Source organism: Salvelinus alpinus, chromosome 3 (genome assembly GCF_045679555.1).
Source record: "Salvelinus alpinus chromosome 3, SLU_Salpinus.1, whole genome shotgun sequence".
Lineage (NCBI taxonomy): Eukaryota > Metazoa > Chordata > Actinopteri > Salmoniformes > Salmonidae > Salvelinus > Salvelinus alpinus.
In genome coordinates, this window is record NC_092088.1 from 105,388,811 (window position 1) to 105,415,780 (window position 26,970).

Below are 26,970 nucleotides of genomic sequence, written 5' to 3' on the forward strand. Positions count from 1 at the left end.
GTAGTAACCAACGTTGTGGGAACGTCAACAGGAAGACTGTGACCTTGGATGAGAGTCAGTAGTAACCAACGTTGTGGGAAGGTCAACAGGAAAACAGTGACCTTGGATGAGAGTCTGTAGTAACCAACGTTGTGGGAAGGTCCACATTTACTTCCACTAAACATTAAGAGGTTGAGGAAGTAACTTCTTAACTGGGATGTCAGGCTTTTAAAATACATTAACTCTCCCCTCTTTCTCCCGCACTCCCCCTCTTTCTCCCGCACTCCCCCTCTTTCTCCCGCACTCCCCCTCTATCTCCCGCACTCCCCCATCTTTTTCCCGCACTCCCCCTCTTTCTCCCGCACTCCCCCATCTTTTTCCCGCACTCCCCCTCTTTTTCCCGCACTCCCCCATCTTTCTCCCGCACTCCCCCCTCTTTTTCCCGCACTCCCCCCTCTTTTTCCCGCACTCCCCCCTCTTTTTCCCGCACTCCCCCCTCTTTCTCCCGCACTCCCCCCTCTTTCTCCCGCACTCCCCCCTCTTTCTCCCGCACCCCCCCCTCTTTCTCCCGCACCCCCCCTCTTTCTCCCGCACTCCCCCCTCTTTCTCCCGCACTCCCCCCTCTTTCTCCCGCACTCCCCCCTCTTTCTCCCGCACTCCCCCCTCTTTCTCCCGCACTCCCCCCTCTTTCTCCCGCACTCCCCCCTCTTTCTCCCGCACCCCCCCTCTTTCTCCCGCACTCCCCCCTCTTTCTCCCGCACTCCCCCCTCTTTCTCCCGCACTCCCCCCTCTTTCTCCCGCACTCCCCCCTCTTTCTCCCGCACTCCCCCCTCTTTCTCCCGCACTCCCCCCTCTTTCTCCCGCACTCCCCCCTCTTTCTCCCGCACTCCCCTTCTCTTTTTCCCGCACTCCCCCCCTCTTTTTCCCGCCCTCCCCCTCTCTTTCTCCCGCCCTCCCCCTCTCTTTCTCCCGCCCTCCCCCTCTCTTTCTCCCGCCCTCCCCCTCTCTTTCTCCCGCCCTCCCCCTCTCTTTCTCCCGCCCTCCCCCTCTCTTTCTCCCGCCCTCCCCCCCTCTTTCTCCCGCTCTCCCCTCTCAAAACAATTTACGGACTAGATTGGCATGGGAAACATATGTTAACATTGTCAAAGCAAGTGAAATAGAAAGTAAACAAAAGTATTAAAAAACAGTAAACATGACACTCACAGAAAGTTCCAAAATAGACATTTCAAATGTCATATGTGTATATATACGGTGTTATAATTATGTGCAAATATTTAAAGTACAAAAGGGAAAGTAAATAAACATAAATATGGGTTGTATTTACATTGGTGTTTGTTCTTCACTGGTTGCCCTTTTCTTGTGGCAACAGGTCACACATCTTGCTGCTGTGATGCAACACTGTGGTATTTCATCAATAGATATGGGAGTTTATCAACATTTAATTTTTTTCTAATTCTTTGTGGATCTGTGTAACCTGAGGGAAATATGTGTCTCTAATATGGTCATACATTGGGCAGGAGGTCAGGAAGTGCAGCTCAGTTTCCACCTCATTTCGTGGGCAGTGAGCACATAGCCTGTCTTCTCTTGAGAGCCAGGTCTGCCTACGGCGGCCTTTCTCAATAGCAAGGCTATGCTCACTGGTCAGGTATTCTGCCACTGTGTACTCTCTGTTTAGAGCCACATAGTATTCTAGTTTGCTCTTTCTGTTTTCTCGTGATTTATGCGTCTCATCTTTCGCCACCCTCTGTCTCTCTCTTTTGCTCCTGTTTCTCCTCTTTCTCTCTCATTCATTCTGTCTCTGAACTCGTGACATTGTCTTTCACTCCTCTCCCTCTCCCTCCTTCTCCCGCTCGCTCTCCCCCCTTCGCTCTCCCCCCTTCGCTCTCTCCCCCCTTCGCGCTCTCCCCCCTTCGCGCTCTCCCCCCTTCGCTCTCTCCCCCCTTCGCTCTCTCCCCCCTTCGCTCTCTCCCTCCTTCGCTCTCTCCCTCCTTCGCTCTCTCCCTCCTTCGCTCTCTCCCTCCTTCGCTCTCTCCCTCCTTCGCTCTCTCCCTCCTTCGCTCTCTCCCTCCTTCTCTCTCTGAGTGTGTCATGTGTTGATGTCTCTCTCTGCAGGTGGTCAAATTGCTGAACAACAAGCGTTCTCAGGCAGTGGGGATTCTGATGTCCAGTCTGCATCTGGACATGAAGGACATCCAGCATGGTGAGATAATGACCCTCATAACTATATCATTACAACACTATACTGTATATGACTTAGACCCCATAACTATATCATTACATCACTATACTGTATATGACCCCATAACTATATCATTACATCACTATACTGTATATGACTTAGACCCCATAACTATATCATTACATCACTATACTGTATATGACCCATAACTATATCATTACATCACTATACTGTATATGACCCATAACTATATCATTACAACACTATACTGTATATGACTTAGACCCCATAACTATATCATTACATCACTATACTGTATATGACTTAGACCCCATAACAATATCATTACAACACTATACTGTATATGACCCCATAACTATATCATTACATCACTATACTGTATATGACTTAGACCCCATAACTATATCATTACATCACTATACTGTATATGACCCATAACTATATCATTACATCACTATACTGTATATGACCCATAACTATATCATTACAACACTATACTGTATATGACTTAGACCCCATAACTATATCATTACATCACTATACTGTATATGACTTAGACCCCATAACAATATCATTACAACACTATACTGTATATGACCCCATAACTATATCATTACATCACTATACTGTATATGACTTAGACCCCATAACTATATCATTACAACACTATACTGTATATGACTTAGACCCCATAACTATATCATTACATCACTATACTGTATATGACTTAGACCCCATAACTATATCATTACACCACTATACTGTATATGACCCCATAACTATATCATTACAACACTATACTGTATATGACTTAGACCCCATAACTATATCATTACATCACTATACTGTATATGACCCATAACTATATCATTACATCACTATACTGTATATGACTTAGACCCCATAACTATATCATTACATCACTATACTGTATATGACTTAGACCCCATAACTATATCATTACACCACTATACTGTATATGACTTAGACCCCATAACTATATCATTACATCACTATACTGTATATGACTTAGACCCCATAACTATATCATTACATCACTATACTGTATATGACCCATAACTATATCATTACAACACTATACTGTATATGACTTAGACCCCATAACTATATCATTACACCACTATACTGTATATGACTTAGACCCCATAACTATATCATTACATCACTATACTGTATATGACTTAGACCCCATAACTATATCATTACATCACTATACTGTATATGACCCATAACTATATCATTACACCACTAGACATGACTTAGACCCCATAACTATATCATTACATCACTATACTGTATATGACTTAGACCCCATAACTATATCATTACAACACTATACTGTATATGACCCATAACTATATCATTACACCACTATACTGTATATGACTTAGACCCCATAACTATATCATTACATCACTATACTGTATATGACTTAGACCCCATAACTATATCATTACACTACTATACTGTATATGACTTAGACCCCATAACTATATCATTACACCACTATACTGTATATGACCCATAACTATATCATTACATCACTATACTGTATATGACTTAGACCCCATAACTATATCATTACACTACTATACTGTATATGACTTAGACCCCATAACTATATCATTACACCACTATACTGTATATGACCCATAACTATATCATTACACCACTATACTGTATATGACTTAGACCCCATAACTATATCATTACATCACTATACTGTATATGACTTAGACCATAACTATATCATTACACTACTATACTGTATATGACTTAGACCCCATAACTATATCATTACAACACTATACTGTATATGACCCATAACTATATCATTACACCACTATACTGTATATGACTTAGACCCCATAACTATATCATTACATCACTATACTGTATATGACTTAGACCCCATAACTATATCATTACACTACTATACTGTATATGACTTAGACCCCATAACTATATCATTACATCACTATACTGTATATGACTTAGACCCCATAACTATATCATTACATCACTATACTGTATATGACTTAGACCCCATAACTATATCATTACACCACTATACTGTATATGACTTAGACCCCATAACTATATCATTACATCACTATACTGTATATGACTTAGACCCCATAACTATATCATTACATCACTATACTGTATATGACCCATAACTATATCATTACACCACTAGACATGACTTAGACCCCATAACTATATCATTACATCACTATACTGTATATGACTTAGACCCCATAACTATATCATTACAACACTATACTGTATATGACCCATAACTATATCATTACACCACTATACTGTATATGACTTAGACCCCATAACTATATCATTACATCACTATACTGTATATGACTTAGACCCCATAACTATATCATTACACTACTATACTGTATATGACTTAGACCCCATAACTATATCATTACACCACTATACTGTATATGACCCATAACTATATCATTACATCACTATACTGTATATGACTTAGACCCCATAACTATATCATTACATCACTATACTGTATATGACCCATAACTATATCATTACATCACTATACTGTATATGACCCATAACTATATCATTACACCACTATACTGTATATGACTTAGACCCCATAACTATATCATTACATCACTATACTGTATATGACTTAGACCCCATAACTATATCATTACACTACTATACTGTATATGACTTAGACCCCATAACTATATCATTACACCACTATACTGTATATGACCCATAACTATATCATTACATCACTATACTGTATATGACCCATAACTATATCATTACAACACTATACTGTATATGACTTAGACCCCATAACTATATCATTACACCACTATACTGTATATGACTTAGACCCCATAACTATATCATTACACCACTATACTGTATATGACTTAGACCCCATAACTATATCATTACATCACTATACTGTATATGACTTAGACCCCATAACTATATCATTACATCACTATACTGTATATGACCCATAACTATATCATTACACCACTAGACATGACTTAGACCCCATAACTATATCATTACATCACTATACTGTATATGACTTAGACCCCATAACTATATCATTACACTACTATACTGTATATGACTTAGACCCCATAACTATATCATTACAACACTATACTGTATATGACCCATAACTATATCATTACACCACTATACTGTATATGACTTAGACCCCATAACTATATCATTACATCACTATACTGTATATGACTTAGACCCCATAACTATATCATTACACTACTATACTGTATATGACTTAGACCCCATAACTATATCATTACACCACTATACTGTATATGACCCATAACTATATCATTACATCACTATACTGTATATGACTTAGACCCCATAACTATATCATTACATCACTATACTGTATATGACCCATAACTATATCATTACATCACTATACTGTATATGACCCATAACTATATCATTACACCACTATACTGTATATGACTTAGACCCCATAACTATATCATTACATCACTATACTGTATATGACTTAGACCCCATAACTATATCATTACACTACTATACTGTATATGACTTAGACCCCATAACTATATCATTACACCACTATACTGTATATGACCCATAACTATATCATTACATCACTATACTGTATATGACTTAGACCCCATAACTATATCATTACATCACTATACTGTATATGACCCATAACTATATCATTACATCACTATACTGTATATGACCCATAACTATATCATTACATCACTATACTGTATATGACTTAGACCCCATAACTATATCATTACAACACTATACTGTATATGACCCATAACTATATCATTACATCACTATACTGTATATGACTTAGACCCCATAACTATATCATTACAACACTATACTGTATATGACCCATAACTATATCATTACACCACTATACTGTATATGACCCATAACTATATCATTACATCACTATACTGTATATGACTTAGACCCCATAACTATATCATTACAACACTATACTGTATATGACTTAGACCCCATAACTATATCATTACATCACTATACTGTATATGACCCATAACTATATCATTACAACACTATACTGTATATGACTTAGACCCCATAACTATATCATTACACCACTATACTGTATATGACTTAGACCCCATAACTATATCATTACATCACTATACTGTATATGACTTAGACCCCATAACTATATCATTACAACACTATACTGTATATGACCCATAACTATATCATTACATCACTATACTGTATATGACTTAAACCCCATAACTATATCATTACATCACTATACTGTATATGACTTAGACCCCATAACTATATCATTACAACACTATACTGTATATGACTTAGACCCCATAACTATATCATTACACCACTATACTGTATATGACCCCATAACTATATCATTACATCACTATACTGTATATGACCCCATAACTATATCATTACATCACTATACTGTATATGACTTAGACCCCATAACTATATCATTACATCACTATACTGTATATGACTTAGACCCCATAACTATATTATTACATCACTATACTGTATATGACCCATAACTATATCATTACATCACTATACTGTATATGACCCCATAACTATATCATTACAACACTATACTGTATATGACTTAGACCCCATAACTATATCATTACACCACTATACTGTATATGACCCATAACTATATCATTACATCACTATACTGTATATGACTTAGACCCCATAACTATATCATTACATCACTATACTGTATATGACCCATAACTATATCATTACACCACTATACTGTATATGACTTAGACCCCATAACTATATCATTACAACACTATACTGTATATGACTTAGACCCCATAACTATATCATTACAACACTATACTGTATATGACCCATAACTATATCATTACATCACTATACTGTATATGACTTAAACCCCATAACTATATCATTACATCACTATACTGTATATGACTTAGACCCCATAACTATATCATTACACCACTATACTGTATATGACTTAGACCCCATAACTATATAATTACACCACTATACTGTATATGACTTAGACCCCATAACTATATCATTACATCACTATACTGTATATGACTTAGACCCCATAACTATATCATTACATCACTATACTGTATATGACCCCATAACTATATCATTACATCACTATACTGTATATGACTTAGACCCCATAACTATATCATTACATCACTATACTGTATATGACTTAGACCCCATAACTATATCATTACATCACTATACTGTATATGACTTAGACCCCATAACTATATCATTACACCACTATACTGTATATGACCCATAACTATATCATTACATCACTATACTGTATATGACCCATAACTATATCATTACACCACTATACTGTATATGACTTAGACCCCATAACTATATCATTACAACACTATACTGTATATGACTTAGACCCCATAACTATATCATTACAACACTATACTGTATATGACCCATAACTATATCATTACATCACTATACTGTATATGACTTAAACCCCATAACTATATCATTACATCACTATACTGTATATGACTTAGACCCCATAACTATATCATTACACCACTATACTGTATATGACTTAGACCCCATAACTATATAATTACACCACTATACTGTATATGACTTAGACCCCATAACTATATCATTACATCACTATACTGTATATGACCCCATAACTATATCATTACATCACTATACTGTATATGACTTAGACCCCATAACTATATCATTACATCACTATACTGTATATGACTTAGACCCCATAACTATATCATTACATCACTATACTGTATATGACTTAGACCCCATAACTATATCATTACATCACTATACTGTATATGACCCATAACTATATCATTACAACACTATACTGTATATGACTTAGACCCCATAACTATATCATTACACCACTATACTGTATATGACTTAGACCCCATAACTATATCATTACATCACTATACTGTATATGACCCCATAACTATATCATTACATCACTATACTGTATATGACTTAGACCCCATAACTATATCATTACACCACTATACTGTATATGACCCCATAACTATATCATTACACCACTATACTGTATATGACTTAGACCCCATAACTATATCATTACAACACTATACTGTATATGACTTAGACCCCATAACTATATCATTACATCACTATACTGTATATGACCCATAACTATATCATTACATCACTATACTGTATATGACTTAGACCCCATAACTATATCATTACACCACTATACTGTATATGACCCATAACTATATCATTACATCACTATACTGTATATGACTTAGACCCCATAACTATATCATTACATCACTATACTGTATATGACTTAGACCCCATAACTATATCATTACACCACTATACTGTATATGACTTAGACCCCATAACTATATAATTACACCACTATACTGTATATGACTTAGACCCCATAACTATATCATTACATCACTATACTGTATATGACTTAGACCCCATAACTATATCATTACATCACTATACTGTATATGACCCCATAACTATATCATTACATCACTATACTGTATATGACTTAGACCCCATAACTATATCATTACATCACTATACTGTATATGACTTAGACCCCATAACTATATCACTATACTGTATATGACCCCATAACTATATCATTACATCACTATACTGTATATGACCCATAACTATATCATTACATCACTATACTGTATATGACTTAGACCCCATAACTATATCATTACAACACTATACTGTATATGACTTAGACCCCATAACTATATTATTACATCACTATACTGTATATGACCCATAACTATATCATTACATCACTATACTGTATATGACCCCATAACTATATCATTACAACACTATACTGTATATGACTTAGACCCCATAACTATATCATTACATCACTATACTGTATATGACTTAGACCCCATAACTATATCATTACACCACTATACTGTATATGACCCATAACTATATCATTACATCACTATACTGTATATGACTTAGACCCCATAACTATATCATTACATCACTATACTGTATATGACCCATAACTATATCATTACACCACTATACTGTATATGACTTAGACCCCATAACTATATCATTACAACACTATACTGTATATGACTTAGACCCCATAACTATATCATTACAACACTATACTGTATATGACTTAGACCCCATAACTATATCATTACACCACTATACTGTATATGACCCATAACTATATCATTACAACACTATACTGTATATGACCCATAACTATATCATTACATCACTATACTGTATATGACTTAAACCCCATAACTATATCATTACATCACTATACTGTATATGACTTAGACCCCATAACTATATCATTACACCACTATACTGTATATGACTTAGACCCCATAACTATATAATTACACCACTATACTGTATATGACTTAGACCCCATAACTATATCATTACATCACTATACTGTATATGACCCCATAACTATATCATTACATCACTATACTGTATATGACTTAGACCCCATAACTATATCATTACATCACTATACTGTATATGACTTAGACCCCATAACTATATCATTACATCACTATACTGTATATGACTTAGACCCCATAACTATATCATTACATCACTATACTGTATATGACCCATAACTATATCATTACAACACTATACTGTATATGACTTAGACCCCATAACTATATCATTACACCACTATACTGTATATGACTTAGACCCCATAACTATATCATTACATCACTATACTGTATATGACCCCATAACTATATCATTACATCACTATACTGTATATGACTTAGACCCCATAACTATATCATTACACCACTATACTGTATATGACCCCATAACTATATCATTACACCACTATACTGTATATGACTTAGACCCCATAACTATATCATTACAACACTATACTGTATATGACTTAGACCCCATAACTATATCATTACAACACTATACTGTATATGACCCATAACTATATCATTACAACACTATACTGTATATGACTTAGACCCCATAACTATATCATTACACCTCTATACTGTATATGACCCATAACTATATCATTACATCACTATACTGTATATGACCCATAACTATATCATTACATCACTATACTGTATATGACCCCATAACTATATCATTACATCACTATACTGTATATGACTTAGACCCCATAACTATATCATTACATCACTATACTGTATATGACCCATAACTATATCATTACATCACTATACTGTATATGACCCCATAACTATATCATTACATCACTATACTGTATATGACTTAGACCCCATAACTATATCATTACATCACTATACTGTATATGACTTAGACCCCATAACTATATCATTACATCACTATACTGTATATGACCCCATAACTATATCATTACAACACTATACTGTATATGACTTAGACCCCATAACTATATCATTACATCACTATACTGTATATGACTTAGACCCCATAACTATATCATTACATCACTATACTGTATATGACCCATAACTATATCATTACATCACTATACTGTATATGACCCATAACTATATCATTACATCACTATACTGTATATGACTTAGACCCCATAACTATATCATTACATCACTATACTGTATATGACCCATAACTATATCATTACATCACTATACTGTATATGACCCCATAACTATATCATTACATCACTATACTGTATATGACTTAGACCCCATAACTATATCATTACATCACTATACTGTATATGACCCCATAACTATATCATTACATCACTATACTGTATATGACTTAGACCCCATAACTATATCATTACATCACTATACTGTATATGACTTAGACCCCATAACTATATCATTACATCACTATACTGTATATGACCCATAACTATATCATTACACCACTATACTGTATATGACTTAGACCCCATAACTATATCATTACAACACTATACTGTATATGACCCATAACTATATCATTACACCACTATACTGTATATGACCCATAACTATATCATTACATCACTATACTGTATATGACTTAGACCCCATAACTATATCATTACAACACTATACTGTATATGACTTAGACCCCATAACTATATCATTACATCACTATACTGTATATGACCCATAACTATATCATTACAACACTATACTGTATATGACTTAGACCCCATAACTATATCATTACACCACTATACTGTATATGACTTAGACCCCATAACTATATCATTACATCACTATACTGTATATGACTTAGACCCCATAACTATATCATTACAACACTATACTGTATATGACCCATAACTATATCATTACATCACTATACTGTATATGACTTAAACCCCATAACTATATCATTACATCACTATACTGTATATGACTTAGACCCCATAACTATATCATTACAACACTATACTGTATATGACTTAGACCCCATAACTATATCATTACACCACTATACTGTATATGACCCCATAACTATATCATTACATCACTATACTGTATATGACCCCATAACTATATCATTACATCACTATACTGTATATGACTTAGACCCCATAACTATATCATTACATCACTATACTGTATATGACTTAGACCCCATAACTATATTATTACATCACTATACTGTATATGACCCATAACTATATCATTACATCACTATACTGTATATGACCCCATAACTATATCATTACAACACTATACTGTATATGACTTAGACCCCATAACTATATCATTACACCACTATACTGTATATGACCCATAACTATATCATTACATCACTATACTGTATATGACTTAGACCCCATAACTATATCATTACATCACTATACTGTATATGACCCATAACTATATCATTACACCACTATACTGTATATGACTTAGACCCCATAACTATATCATTACAACACTATACTGTATATGACTTAGACCCCATAACTATATCATTACAACACTATACTGTATATGACCCATAACTATATCATTACATCACTATACTGTATATGACTTAAACCCCATAACTATATCATTACATCACTATACTGTATATGACTTAGACCCCATAACTATATCATTACACCACTATACTGTATATGACTTAGACCCCATAACTATATAATTACACCACTATACTGTATATGACTTAGACCCCATAACTATATCATTACATCACTATACTGTATATGACTTAGACCCCATAACTATATCATTACATCACTATACTGTATATGACCCCATAACTATATCATTACATCACTATACTGTATATGACTTAGACCCCATAACTATATCATTACATCACTATACTGTATATGACTTAGACCCCATAACTATATCATTACATCACTATACTGTATATGACTTAGACCCCATAACTATATCATTACACCACTATACTGTATATGACCCATAACTATATCATTACATCACTATACTGTATATGACCCATAACTATATCATTACACCACTATACTGTATATGACTTAGACCCCATAACTATATCATTACAACACTATACTGTATATGACTTAGACCCCATAACTATATCATTACAACACTATACTGTATATGACCCATAACTATATCATTACATCACTATACTGTATATGACTTAAACCCCATAACTATATCATTACATCACTATACTGTATATGACTTAGACCCCATAACTATATCATTACACCACTATACTGTATATGACTTAGACCCCATAACTATATAATTACACCACTATACTGTATATGACTTAGACCCCATAACTATATCATTACATCACTATACTGTATATGACCCCATAACTATATCATTACATCACTATACTGTATATGACTTAGACCCCATAACTATATCATTACATCACTATACTGTATATGACTTAGACCCCATAACTATATCATTACATCACTATACTGTATATGACTTAGACCCCATAACTATATCATTACATCACTATACTGTATATGACCCATAACTATATCATTACAACACTATACTGTATATGACTTAGACCCCATAACTATATCATTACACCACTATACTGTATATGACTTAGACCCCATAACTATATCATTACATCACTATACTGTATATGACCCCATAACTATATCATTACATCACTATACTGTATATGACTTAGACCCCATAACTATATCATTACACCACTATACTGTATATGACCCCATAACTATATCATTACACCACTATACTGTATATGACTTAGACCCCATAACTATATCATTACAACACTATACTGTATATGACTTAGACCCCATAACTATATCATTACATCACTATACTGTATATGACCCATAACTATATCATTACATCACTATACTGTATATGACTTAGACCCCATAACTATATCATTACACCACTATACTGTATATGACCCATAACTATATCATTACATCACTATACTGTATATGACTTAGACCCCATAACTATATCATTACATCACTATACTGTATATGACTTAGACCCCATAACTATATCATTACACCACTATACTGTATATGACTTAGACCCCATAACTATATAATTACACCACTATACTGTATATGACTTAGACCCCATAACTATATCATTACATCACTATACTGTATATGACTTAGACCCCATAACTATATCATTACATCACTATACTGTATATGACCCCATAACTATATCATTACATCACTATACTGTATATGACTTAGACCCCATAACTATATCATTACATCACTATACTGTATATGACTTAGACCCCATAACTATATCATTACATCACTATACTGTATATGACTTAGACCCCATAACTATATCATTACACCACTATACTGTATATGACCCATAACTATATCATTACATCACTATACTGTATATGACCCATAACTATATCATTACACCACTATACTGTATATGACTTAGACCCCATAACTATATCATTACAACACTATACTGTATATGACTTAGACCCCATAACTATATCATTACAACACTATACTGTATATGACCCATAACTATATCATTACATCACTATACTGTATATGACTTAAACCCCATAACTATATCATTACATCACTATACTGTATATGACTTAGACCCCATAACTATATCATTACACCACTATACTGTATATGACTTAGACCCCATAACTATATAATTACACCACTATACTGTATATGACTTAGACCCCATAACTATATCATTACATCACTATACTGTATATGACCCCATAACTATATCATTACATCACTATACTGTATATGACTTAGACCCCATAACTATATCATTACATCACTATACTGTATATGACTTAGACCCCATAACTATATCATTACATCACTATACTGTATATGACTTAGACCCCATAACTATATCATTACATCACTATACTGTATATGACCCATAACTATATCATTACAACACTATACTGTATATGACTTAGACCCCATAACTATATCATTACACCACTATACTGTATATGACTTAGACCCCATAACTATATCATTACATCACTATACTGTATATGACCCCATAACTATATCATTACATCACTATACTGTATATGACTTAGACCCCATAACTATATCATTACACCACTATACTGTATATGACCCCATAACTATATCATTACACCACTATACTGTATATGACTTAGACCCCATAACTATATCATTACAACACTATACTGTATATGACTTAGACCCCATAACTATATCATTACATCACTATACTGTATATGACCCATAACTATATCATTACATCACTATACTGTATATGACTTAGACCCCATAACTATATCATTACACCACTATACTGTATATGACCCATAACTATATCATTACATCACTATACTGTATATGACTTAGACCCCATAACTATATCATTACATCACTATACTGTATATGACCCATAACTATATCATTACACCACTATACTGTATATGACTTAGACCCCATAACTATATCATTACAACACTATACTGTATATGACTTAGACCCCATAACTATATCATTACAACACTATACTGTATATGACTTAGACCCCATAACTATATCATTACACCACTATACTGTATATGACCCATAACTATATCATTACAACACTATACTGTATATGACCCATAACTATATCATTACATCACTATACTGTATATGACTTAAACCCCATAACTATATCATTACATCACTATACTGTATATGACTTAGACCCCATAACTATATCATTACACCACTATACTGTATATGACTTAGACCCCATAACTATATAATTACACCACTATACTGTATATGACTTAGACCCCATAACTATATCATTACATCACTATACTGTATATGACCCCATAACTATATCATTACATCACTATACTGTATATGACTTAGACCCCATAACTATATCATTACATCACTATACTGTATATGACTTAGACCCCATAACTATATCATTACATCACTATACTGTATATGACTTAGACCCCATAACTATATCATTACATCACTATACTGTATATGACCCATAACTATATCATTACAACACTATACTGTATATGACTTAGACCCCATAACTATATCATTACACCACTATACTGTATATGACTTAGACCCCATAACTATATCATTACATCACTATACTGTATATGACCCCATAACTATATCATTACATCACTATACTGTATATGACTTAGACCCCATAACTATATCATTACACCACTATACTGTATATGACCCCATAACTATATCATTACACCACTATACTGTATATGACTTAGACCCCATAACTATATCATTACAACACTATACTGTATATGACTTAGACCCCATAACTATATCATTACAACACTATACTGTATATGACCCATAACTATATCATTACAACACTATACTGTATATGACTTAGACCCCATAACTATATCATTACACCTCTATACTGTATATGACCCATAACTATATCATTACATCACTATACTGTATATGACCCATAACTATATCATTACATCACTATACTGTATATGACCCCATAACTATATCATTACATCACTATACTGTATATGACTTAGACCCCATAACTATATCATTACATCACTATACTGTATATGACCCATAACTATATCATTACATCACTATACTGTATATGACCCCATAACTATATCATTACATCACTATACTGTATATGACTTAGACCCCATAACTATATCATTACATCACTATACTGTATATGACTTAGACCCCATAACTATATCATTACATCACTATACTGTATATGACCCCATAACTATATCATTACAACACTATACTGTATATGACTTAGACCCCATAACTATATCATTACATCACTATACTGTATATGACTTAGACCCCATAACTATATCATTACATCACTATACTGTATATGACCCATAACTATATCATTACATCACTATACTGTATATGACCCATAACTATATCATTACATCACTATACTGTATATGACTTAGACCCCATAACTATATCATTACATCACTATACTGTATATGACCCATAACTATATCATTACATCACTATACTGTATATGACCCCATAACTATATCATTACATCACTATACTGTATATGACTTAGACCCCATAACTATATCATTACATCACTATACTGTATATGACCCCATAACTATATCATTACATCACTATACTGTATATGACTTAGACCCCATAACTATATCATTACACCACTATACTGTATATGACCCCATAACTATATCATTACATCACTATACTGTATATGACTTAGACCCCATAACTATATCATTACATCACTATACTGTATATGACCCCATAACTATATCATTACATCACTATACTGTATATGACTTAGACCCCATAACTATATCATTACACCACTATACTGTATATGACTTAGACCCCATAACTATATCATTACACCACTATACTGTATATGACCCCATAACTATATCATTACACCACTCTACTGTATATGACTTAGACCCCATAACTATATCATTACACCACTATACTGTATATGACCCCATAACTATATCATTACACCACTATACTGTATATGACTTAGACCCCATAACTATATCATTACAACACTATACTGTATATGACTTAGACCCCATAACTATATCATTACAACACTATACTGTATATGACCCATAACTATATCATTACAACACTATACTGTATATGACTTAGACCCCATAACTATATCATTACATCACTATACTGTATATGACCCATAACTATATCATTACATCACTATACTGTATATGACCCATAACTATATCATTACACCACTATACTGTATATGACTTAGACCCCATAACTATATCATTACATCACTATACTGTATATGACCCATAACTATATCATTACATCACTATACTGTATATGACCCATAACTATATCATTACATCACTATACTGTATATGACTTAGACCCCATAACTATATCATTACATCACTATACTGTATATGACCCATAATGATATCATTACACCACTAGACATGACTTAGACCCCATAACTATATCATTACATCACTATACTGTGTATGACTTAGACCCCATAACTATATCATTACAACACTATACTGTATATGACCCATAACTATATCATTACACCACTATACTGTATATGACTTAGACCCCATAACTATATCATTACATCACTATACTGTATATGACCCATAACTATATCATTACAACACTATACTGTATATGACTTAGACCCCATAACTATATCATTACACCACTATACTGTATATGACTTAGACCCCATAACTATATCATTACATCACTATACTGTATATGACTTAGACCCCATAACTATATCATTACATCACTATACTGTATATGACCCATAACTATATCATTACACCACTAGACATGACTTAGACCCCATAACTATATCATTACATCACTATACTGTATATGACTTAGACCCCATAACTATATCATTACAACACTATACTGTATATGACCCATAACTATATCATTACACCACTATACTGTATATGACTTAGACCCCATAACTATATCATTACATCACTATACTGTATATGACTTAGACCCCATAACTATATCATTACACTACTATACTGTATATGACTTAGACCCCATAACTATATCATTACACCACTATACTGTATATGACCCATAACTATATCATTACATCACTATACTGTATATGACTTAGACCCCATAACTATATCATTAACTCACTATACTGTATATGACCCATAACTATATCATTACATCACTATACTGTATATGACCCATAACTATATCATTACACCACTATACTGTATATGACTTAGACCCCATAACTATATCATTACATCACTATACTGTATATGACTTAGACCCCATAACTATATCATTACACTACTATACTGTATATGACTTAGACCCCATAAATATATCATTACACCACTATACTGTATATGACCCATAACTATATCATTACATCACTATACTGTATATGACCCATAACTATATCATTACAACACTATACTGTATATGACTTAGACCCCATAACTATATCATTACACCACTATACTGTATATGACTTAGACCCCATAACTATATCATTACACCACTATACTGTATATGACTTAGACCCCATAACTATATCATTACATCACTATACTGTATATGACTTAGACCCCATAACTATATCATTACATCACTATACTGTATATGACCCATAACTATATCATTACACCACTAGACATGACTTAGACCCCATAACTATATCATTACATCACTATACTGTATATGACTTAGACCCCATAACTATATCATTACACTACTATACTGTATATGACTTAGACCCCATAACTATATCATTACAACACTATACTGTATATGACCCATAACTATATCATTACACCACTATACTGTATATGACTTAGACCCCATAACTATATCATTACATCACTATACTGTATATGACTTAGACCCCATAACTATATCATTACACTACTATACTGTATATGACTTAGACCCCATAACTATATCATTACACCACTATACTGTATATGACCCATAACTATATCATTACATCACTATACTGTATATGACTTAGACCCCATAACTATATCATTACATCACTATACTGTATATGACCCATAACTATATCATTACATCACTATACTGTATATGACCCATAACTATATCATTACACCACTATACTGTATATGACTTAGACCCCATAACTATATCATTACAACACTATACTGTATATGACTTAGACCCCATAACTATATCATTACAACACTATACTGTATATGACCCATAACTATATCATTACATCACTATACTGTATATGACTTAAACCCCATAACTATATCATTACATCACTATACTGTATATGACTTAGACCCCATAACTATATCATTACACCACTATACTGTATATGACTTAGACCCCATAACTATATAATTACACCACTATACTGTATATGACTTAGACCCCATAACTATATCATTACATCACTATACTGTATATGACTTAGACCCCATAACTATATCATTACATCACTATACTGTATATGACCCATAACTATATCATTACATCACTATACTGTATATGACTTAGACCCCATAACTATATCATTACATCACTATACTGTATATGACCCATAACTATATCATTACACCACTATACTGTATATGACTTAGACCCCATAACTATATCATTACAACACTATACTGTATATGACTTAGACCCCATAACTATATCATTACAACACTATACTGTATATGACTTAGACCCCATAACTATATCATTACACCACTATACTGTATATGACCCATAACTATATCATTACAACACTATACTGTATATGACCCATAACTATATCATTACATCACTATACTGTATATGACTTAAACCCCATAACTATATCATTACATCACTATACTGTATATGACTTAGACCCCATAACTATATCATTACACCACTATACTGTATATGACTTAGACCCCATAACTATATAATTACACCACTATACTGTATATGACTTAGACCCCATAACTATATCATTACATCACTATACTGTATATGACCCCATAACTATATCATTACATCACTATACTGTATATGACTTAGACCCCATAACTATATCATTACATCACTATACTGTATATGACTTAGACCCCATAACTATATCATTACATCACTATACTGTATATGACTTAGACCCCATAACTATATCATTACATCACTATACTGTATATGACCCATAACTATATCATTACAACACTATACTGTATATGACTTAGACCCCATAACTATATCATTACACCACTATACTGTATATGACTTAGACCCCATAACTATATCATTACATCACTATACTGTATATGACCCCATAACTATATCATTACATCACTATACTGTATATGACTTAGACCCCATAACTATATCATTACACCACTATACTGTATATGACCCCATAACTATATCATTACACCACTATACTGTATATGACTTAGACCCCATAACTATATCATTACAACACTATACTGTATATGACTTAGACCCCATAACTATATCATTACAACACTATACTGTATATGACCCATAACTATATCATTACAACACTATACTGTATATGACTTAGACCCCATAACTATATCATTACACCACTATACTGTATATGACCCATAACTATATCATTACATCACTATACTGTATATGACCCATAACTATATCATTACATCACTATACTGTATATGACCCCATAACTATATCATTACATCACTATACTGTATATGACTTAGACCCCATAACTATATCATTACATCACTATACTGTATATGACCCATAACTATATCATTACATCACTATACTGTATATGACCCCATAACTATATCATTACATCACTATACTGTATATGACTTAGACCCCATAACAATATCATTACAACACTATACTGTATATGACCCCATAACTATATCATTACATCACTATACTGTATATGACTTAGACCCCATAACTATATCATTACAACACTATACTGTATATGACTTAGACCCCATAACTATATCATTACAACACTATACTGTATATGACTTAGACCCCATAACTATATCATTACACCACTATACTGTATATGACCCCATAACTATATCATTACAACACTATACTGTATATGACTTAGACCCCATAACTATATCATTACATCACTATACTGTATATGACCCATAACTATATCATTACATCACTATACTGTATATGACTTAGACCCCATAACTATATCATTACATCACTATACTGTATATGACTTAGACCCCATAACTATATCATTACACCACTATACTGTATATGACTTAGACCCCATAACTATATCATTACATCACTATACTGTATATGACTTAGACCCCATAACTATATCATTACATCACTATACTGTATATGACCCATAACTATATCATTACAACACTATACTGTATATGACTTAGACCCCATAACTATATCATTACACCACTATACTGTATATGACTTAGACCCCATAACTATATCATTACATCACTATACTGTATATGACTTAGACCCCATAACTATATCATTACATCACTATACTGTATATGACCCATAACTATATCATTACACCACTAGACATGACTTAGACCCCATAACTATATCATTACATCACTATACTGTATATGACTTAGACCCCATAACTATATCATTACAACACTATACTGTATATGACCCATAACTATATCATTACACCACTATACTGTATATGACTTAGACCCCATAACTATATCATTACATCACTATACTGTATATGACTTAGACCCCATAACTATATCATTACACTACTATACTGTATATGACTTAGACCCCATAACTATATCATTACACCACTATACTGTATATGACCCATAACTATATCATTACATCACTATACTGTATATGACCCATAACTATATCATTACACCACTATACTGTATATGACTTAGACCCCATAACTATATCATTACATCACTATACTGTATATGACTTAGACCCCATAACTATATCATTACACTACTATACTGTATATGACTTAGACCCCATAACTATATCATTACACCACTATACTGTATATGACCCATAACTATATCATTACATCACTATACTGTATATGACCCATAACTATATCATTACAACACTATACTGTATATGACTTAGACCCCATAACTATATCATTACACCACTATACTGTATATGACTTAGACCCCATAACTATATCATTACACCACTATACTGTATATGACTTAGACCCCATAACTATATCATTACATCACTATACTGTATATGACTTAGACCCCATAACTATATCATTACATCACTATACTGTATATGACCCATAACTATATCATTACACCACTAGACATGACTTAGACCCCATAACTATATCATTACATCACTATACTGTATATGACTTAGACCCCATAACTATATCATTACACTACTATACTGTATATGACTTAGACCCCATAACTATATCATTACAACACTATACTGTATATGACCCATAACTATATCATTACACCACTATACTGTATATGACTTAGACCCCATAACTATATCATTACATCACTATACTGTATATGACTTAGACCCCATAACTATATCATTACACTACTATACTGTATATGACTTAGACCCCATAACTATATCATTACATCACTATACTGTATATGACTTAGACCCCATAACTATATCATTACATCACTATACTGTATATGACTTAGACCCCATAACTATATCATTACACCACTATACTGTATATGACTTAGACCCCATAACTATATCATTACATCACTATACTGTATATGACTTAGACCCCATAACTATATCATTACATCACTATACTGTATATGACCCATAACTATATCATTACAACACTATACTGTATATGACTTAGACCCCATAACTATATCATTACACCACTATACTGTATATGACTTAGACCCCATAACTATATCATTACATCACTATACTGTATATGACTTAGACCCCATAACTATATCATTACATCACTATACTGTATATGACCCATAACTATATCATTACACCACTAGACATGACTTAGACCCCATAACTATATCATTACATCACTATACTGTATATGACTTAGACCCCATAACTATATCATTACAACACTATACTGTATATGACCCATAACTATATCATTACACCACTATACTGTATATGACTTAGACCCCATAACTATATCATTACATCACTATACTGTATATGACTTAGACCCCATAACTATATCATTACACTACTATACTGTATATGACTTAGACCCCATAACTATATCATTACACCACTATACTGTATATGACCCATAACTATATCATTACATCACTATACTGTATATGACTTAGACCCCATAACTATATCATTACATCACTATACTGTATATGACCCATAACTATATCATTACATCACTATACTGTATATGACCCATAACTATATCATTACACCACTATACTGTATATGACTTAGACCCCATAACTATATCATTACATCACTATACTGTATATGACTTAGACCCCATAACTATATCATTACACTACTATACTGTATATGACTTAGACCCCATAACTATATCATTACACCACTATACTGTATATGACCCATAACTATATCATTACATCACTATACTGTATATGACCCATAACTATATCATTACAACACTATACTGTATATGACTTAGACCCCATAACTATATCATTACACCACTATACTGTATATGACTTAGACCCCATAACTATATCATTACACCACTATACTGTATATGACTTAGACCCCATAACTATATCATTACATCACTATACTGTATATGACTTAGACCCCATAACTATATCATTACATCACTATACTGTATATGACCCATAACTATATCATTACACCACTAGACATGACTTAGACCCCATAACTATATCATTACATCACTATACTGTATATGACTTAGACCCCATAACTATATCATTACACTACTATACTGTATATGACTTAGACCCCATAACTATATCATTACAACACTATACTGTATATGACCCATAACTATATCATTACACCACTATACTGTATATGACTTAGACCCCATAACTATATCATTACATCACTATACTGTATATGACTTAGACCCCATAACTATATCATTACACTACTATACTGTATATGACTTAGACCCCATAACTATATCATTACACCACTATACTGTATATGACCCATAACTATATCATTACATCACTATACTGTATATGACTTAGACCCCATAACTATATCATTACATCACTATACTGTATATGACCCATAACTATATCATTACATCACTATACTGTATATGACCCATAACTATATCATTACACCACTATACTGTATATGACTTAGACCCCATAACTATATCATTACATCACTATACTGTATATGACTTAGACCCCATAACTATATCATTACACTACTATACTGTATATGACTTAGACCCCATAACTATATCATTACACCACTATACTGTATATGACCCATAACTATATCATTACATCACTATACTGTATATGACTTAGACCCCATAACTATATCATTACATCACTATACTGTATATGACCCATAACTATATCATTACATCACTATACTGTATATGACCCATAACTATATCATTACATCACTATACTGTATATGACCCCATAACTATATCATTACAACACTATACTGTATATGACCCATAACTATATCATTACATCACTATACTGTATATGACCCCATAACTATATCATTACATCACTATACTGTATATGACCCCATAACTATATCATTACATCACTATACTGTATATGACCCATAACTATATCATTACACCACTATACTGTATATGACTTAGACCCCATAACTATATCATTACAACACTATACTGTATATGACCCATAACTATATCATTACACCACTATACTGTATATGACCCATAACTATATCATTACATCACTATACTGTATATGACTTAGACCCCATAACTATATCATTACAACACTATACTGTATATGACTTAGACCCCATAACTATATCATTACATCACTATACTGTATATGACCCATAACTATATCATTACAACACTATACTGTATATGACTTAGACCCCATAACTATATCATTACACCACTATACTGTATATGACTTAGACCCCATAACTATATCATTACATCACTATACTGTATATGACTTAGACCCCATAACTATATCATTACAACACTATACTGTATATGACCCATAACTATATCATTACATCACTATACTGTATATGACTTAAACCCCATAACTATATCATTACATCACTATACTGTATATGACTTAGACCCCATAACTATATCATTACAACACTATACTGTATATGACTTAGACCCCATAACTATATCATTACACCACTATACTGTATATGACCCCATAACTATATCATTACATCACTATACTGTATATGACCCCATAACTATATCATTACATCACTATACTGTATATGACTTAGACCCCATAACTATATCATTACATCACTATACTGTATATGACTTAGACCCCATAACTATATTATTACATCACTATACTGTATATGACCCATAACTATATCATTACATCACTATACTGTATATGACCCCATAACTATATCATTACAACACTATACTGTATATGACTTAGACCCCATAACTATATCATTACACCACTATACTGTATATGACCCATAACTATATCATTACATCACTATACTGTATATGACTTAGACCCCATAACTATATCATTACATCACTATACTGTATATGACCCATAACTATATCATTACACCACTATACTGTATATGACTTAGACCCCATAACTATATCATTACAACACTATACTGTATATGACTTAGACCCCATAACTATATCATTACAACACTATACTGTATATGACCCATAACTATATCATTACATCACTATACTGTATATGACTTAAACCCCATAACTATATCATTACATCACTATACTGTATATGACTTAGACCCCATAACTATATCATTACACCACTATACTGTATATGACTTAGACCCCATAACTATATAATTACACCACTATACTGTATATGACTTAGACCCCATAACTATATCATTACATCACTATACTGTATATGACTTAGACCCCATAACTATATCATTACATCACTATACTGTATATGACCCCATAACTATATCATTACATCACTATACTGTATATGACTTAGACCCCATAACTATATCATTACATCACTATACTGTATATGACTTAGACCCCATAACTATATCATTACATCACTATACTGTATATGACTTAGACCCCATAACTATATCATTACACCACTATACTGTATATGACCCATAACTATATCATTACATCACTATACTGTATATGACCCATAACTATATCATTACACCACTATACTGTATATGACTTAGACCCCATAACTATATCATTACAACACTATACTGTATATGACTTAGACCCCATAACTATATCATTACAACACTATACTGTATATGACCCATAACTATATCATTACATCACTATACTGTATATGACTTAAACCCCATAACTATATCATTACATCACTATACTGTATATGACTTAGACCCC

At 32.9% G+C, this 26,970-nt stretch overlaps 1 protein-coding gene across 2 annotated transcripts in view; it reads left to right on the plus strand.

The window, feature by feature from the left end:
• Window positions 1-26,970, plus strand: part of LOC139571657 (formin-2-like) — a 222,217-nt gene that overhangs the window by 61,434 nt on the left and 133,813 nt on the right. For both annotated transcript variants that reach the window (XM_071394730.1, XM_071394731.1), the window contains one exon: window positions 2,092-2,179. In XM_071394730.1, coding sequence (XP_071250831.1) covers window positions 2,092-2,179 — 88 coding nt within the window. The remainder of the gene's footprint in view (window positions 1-2,091; window positions 2,180-26,970) is intronic.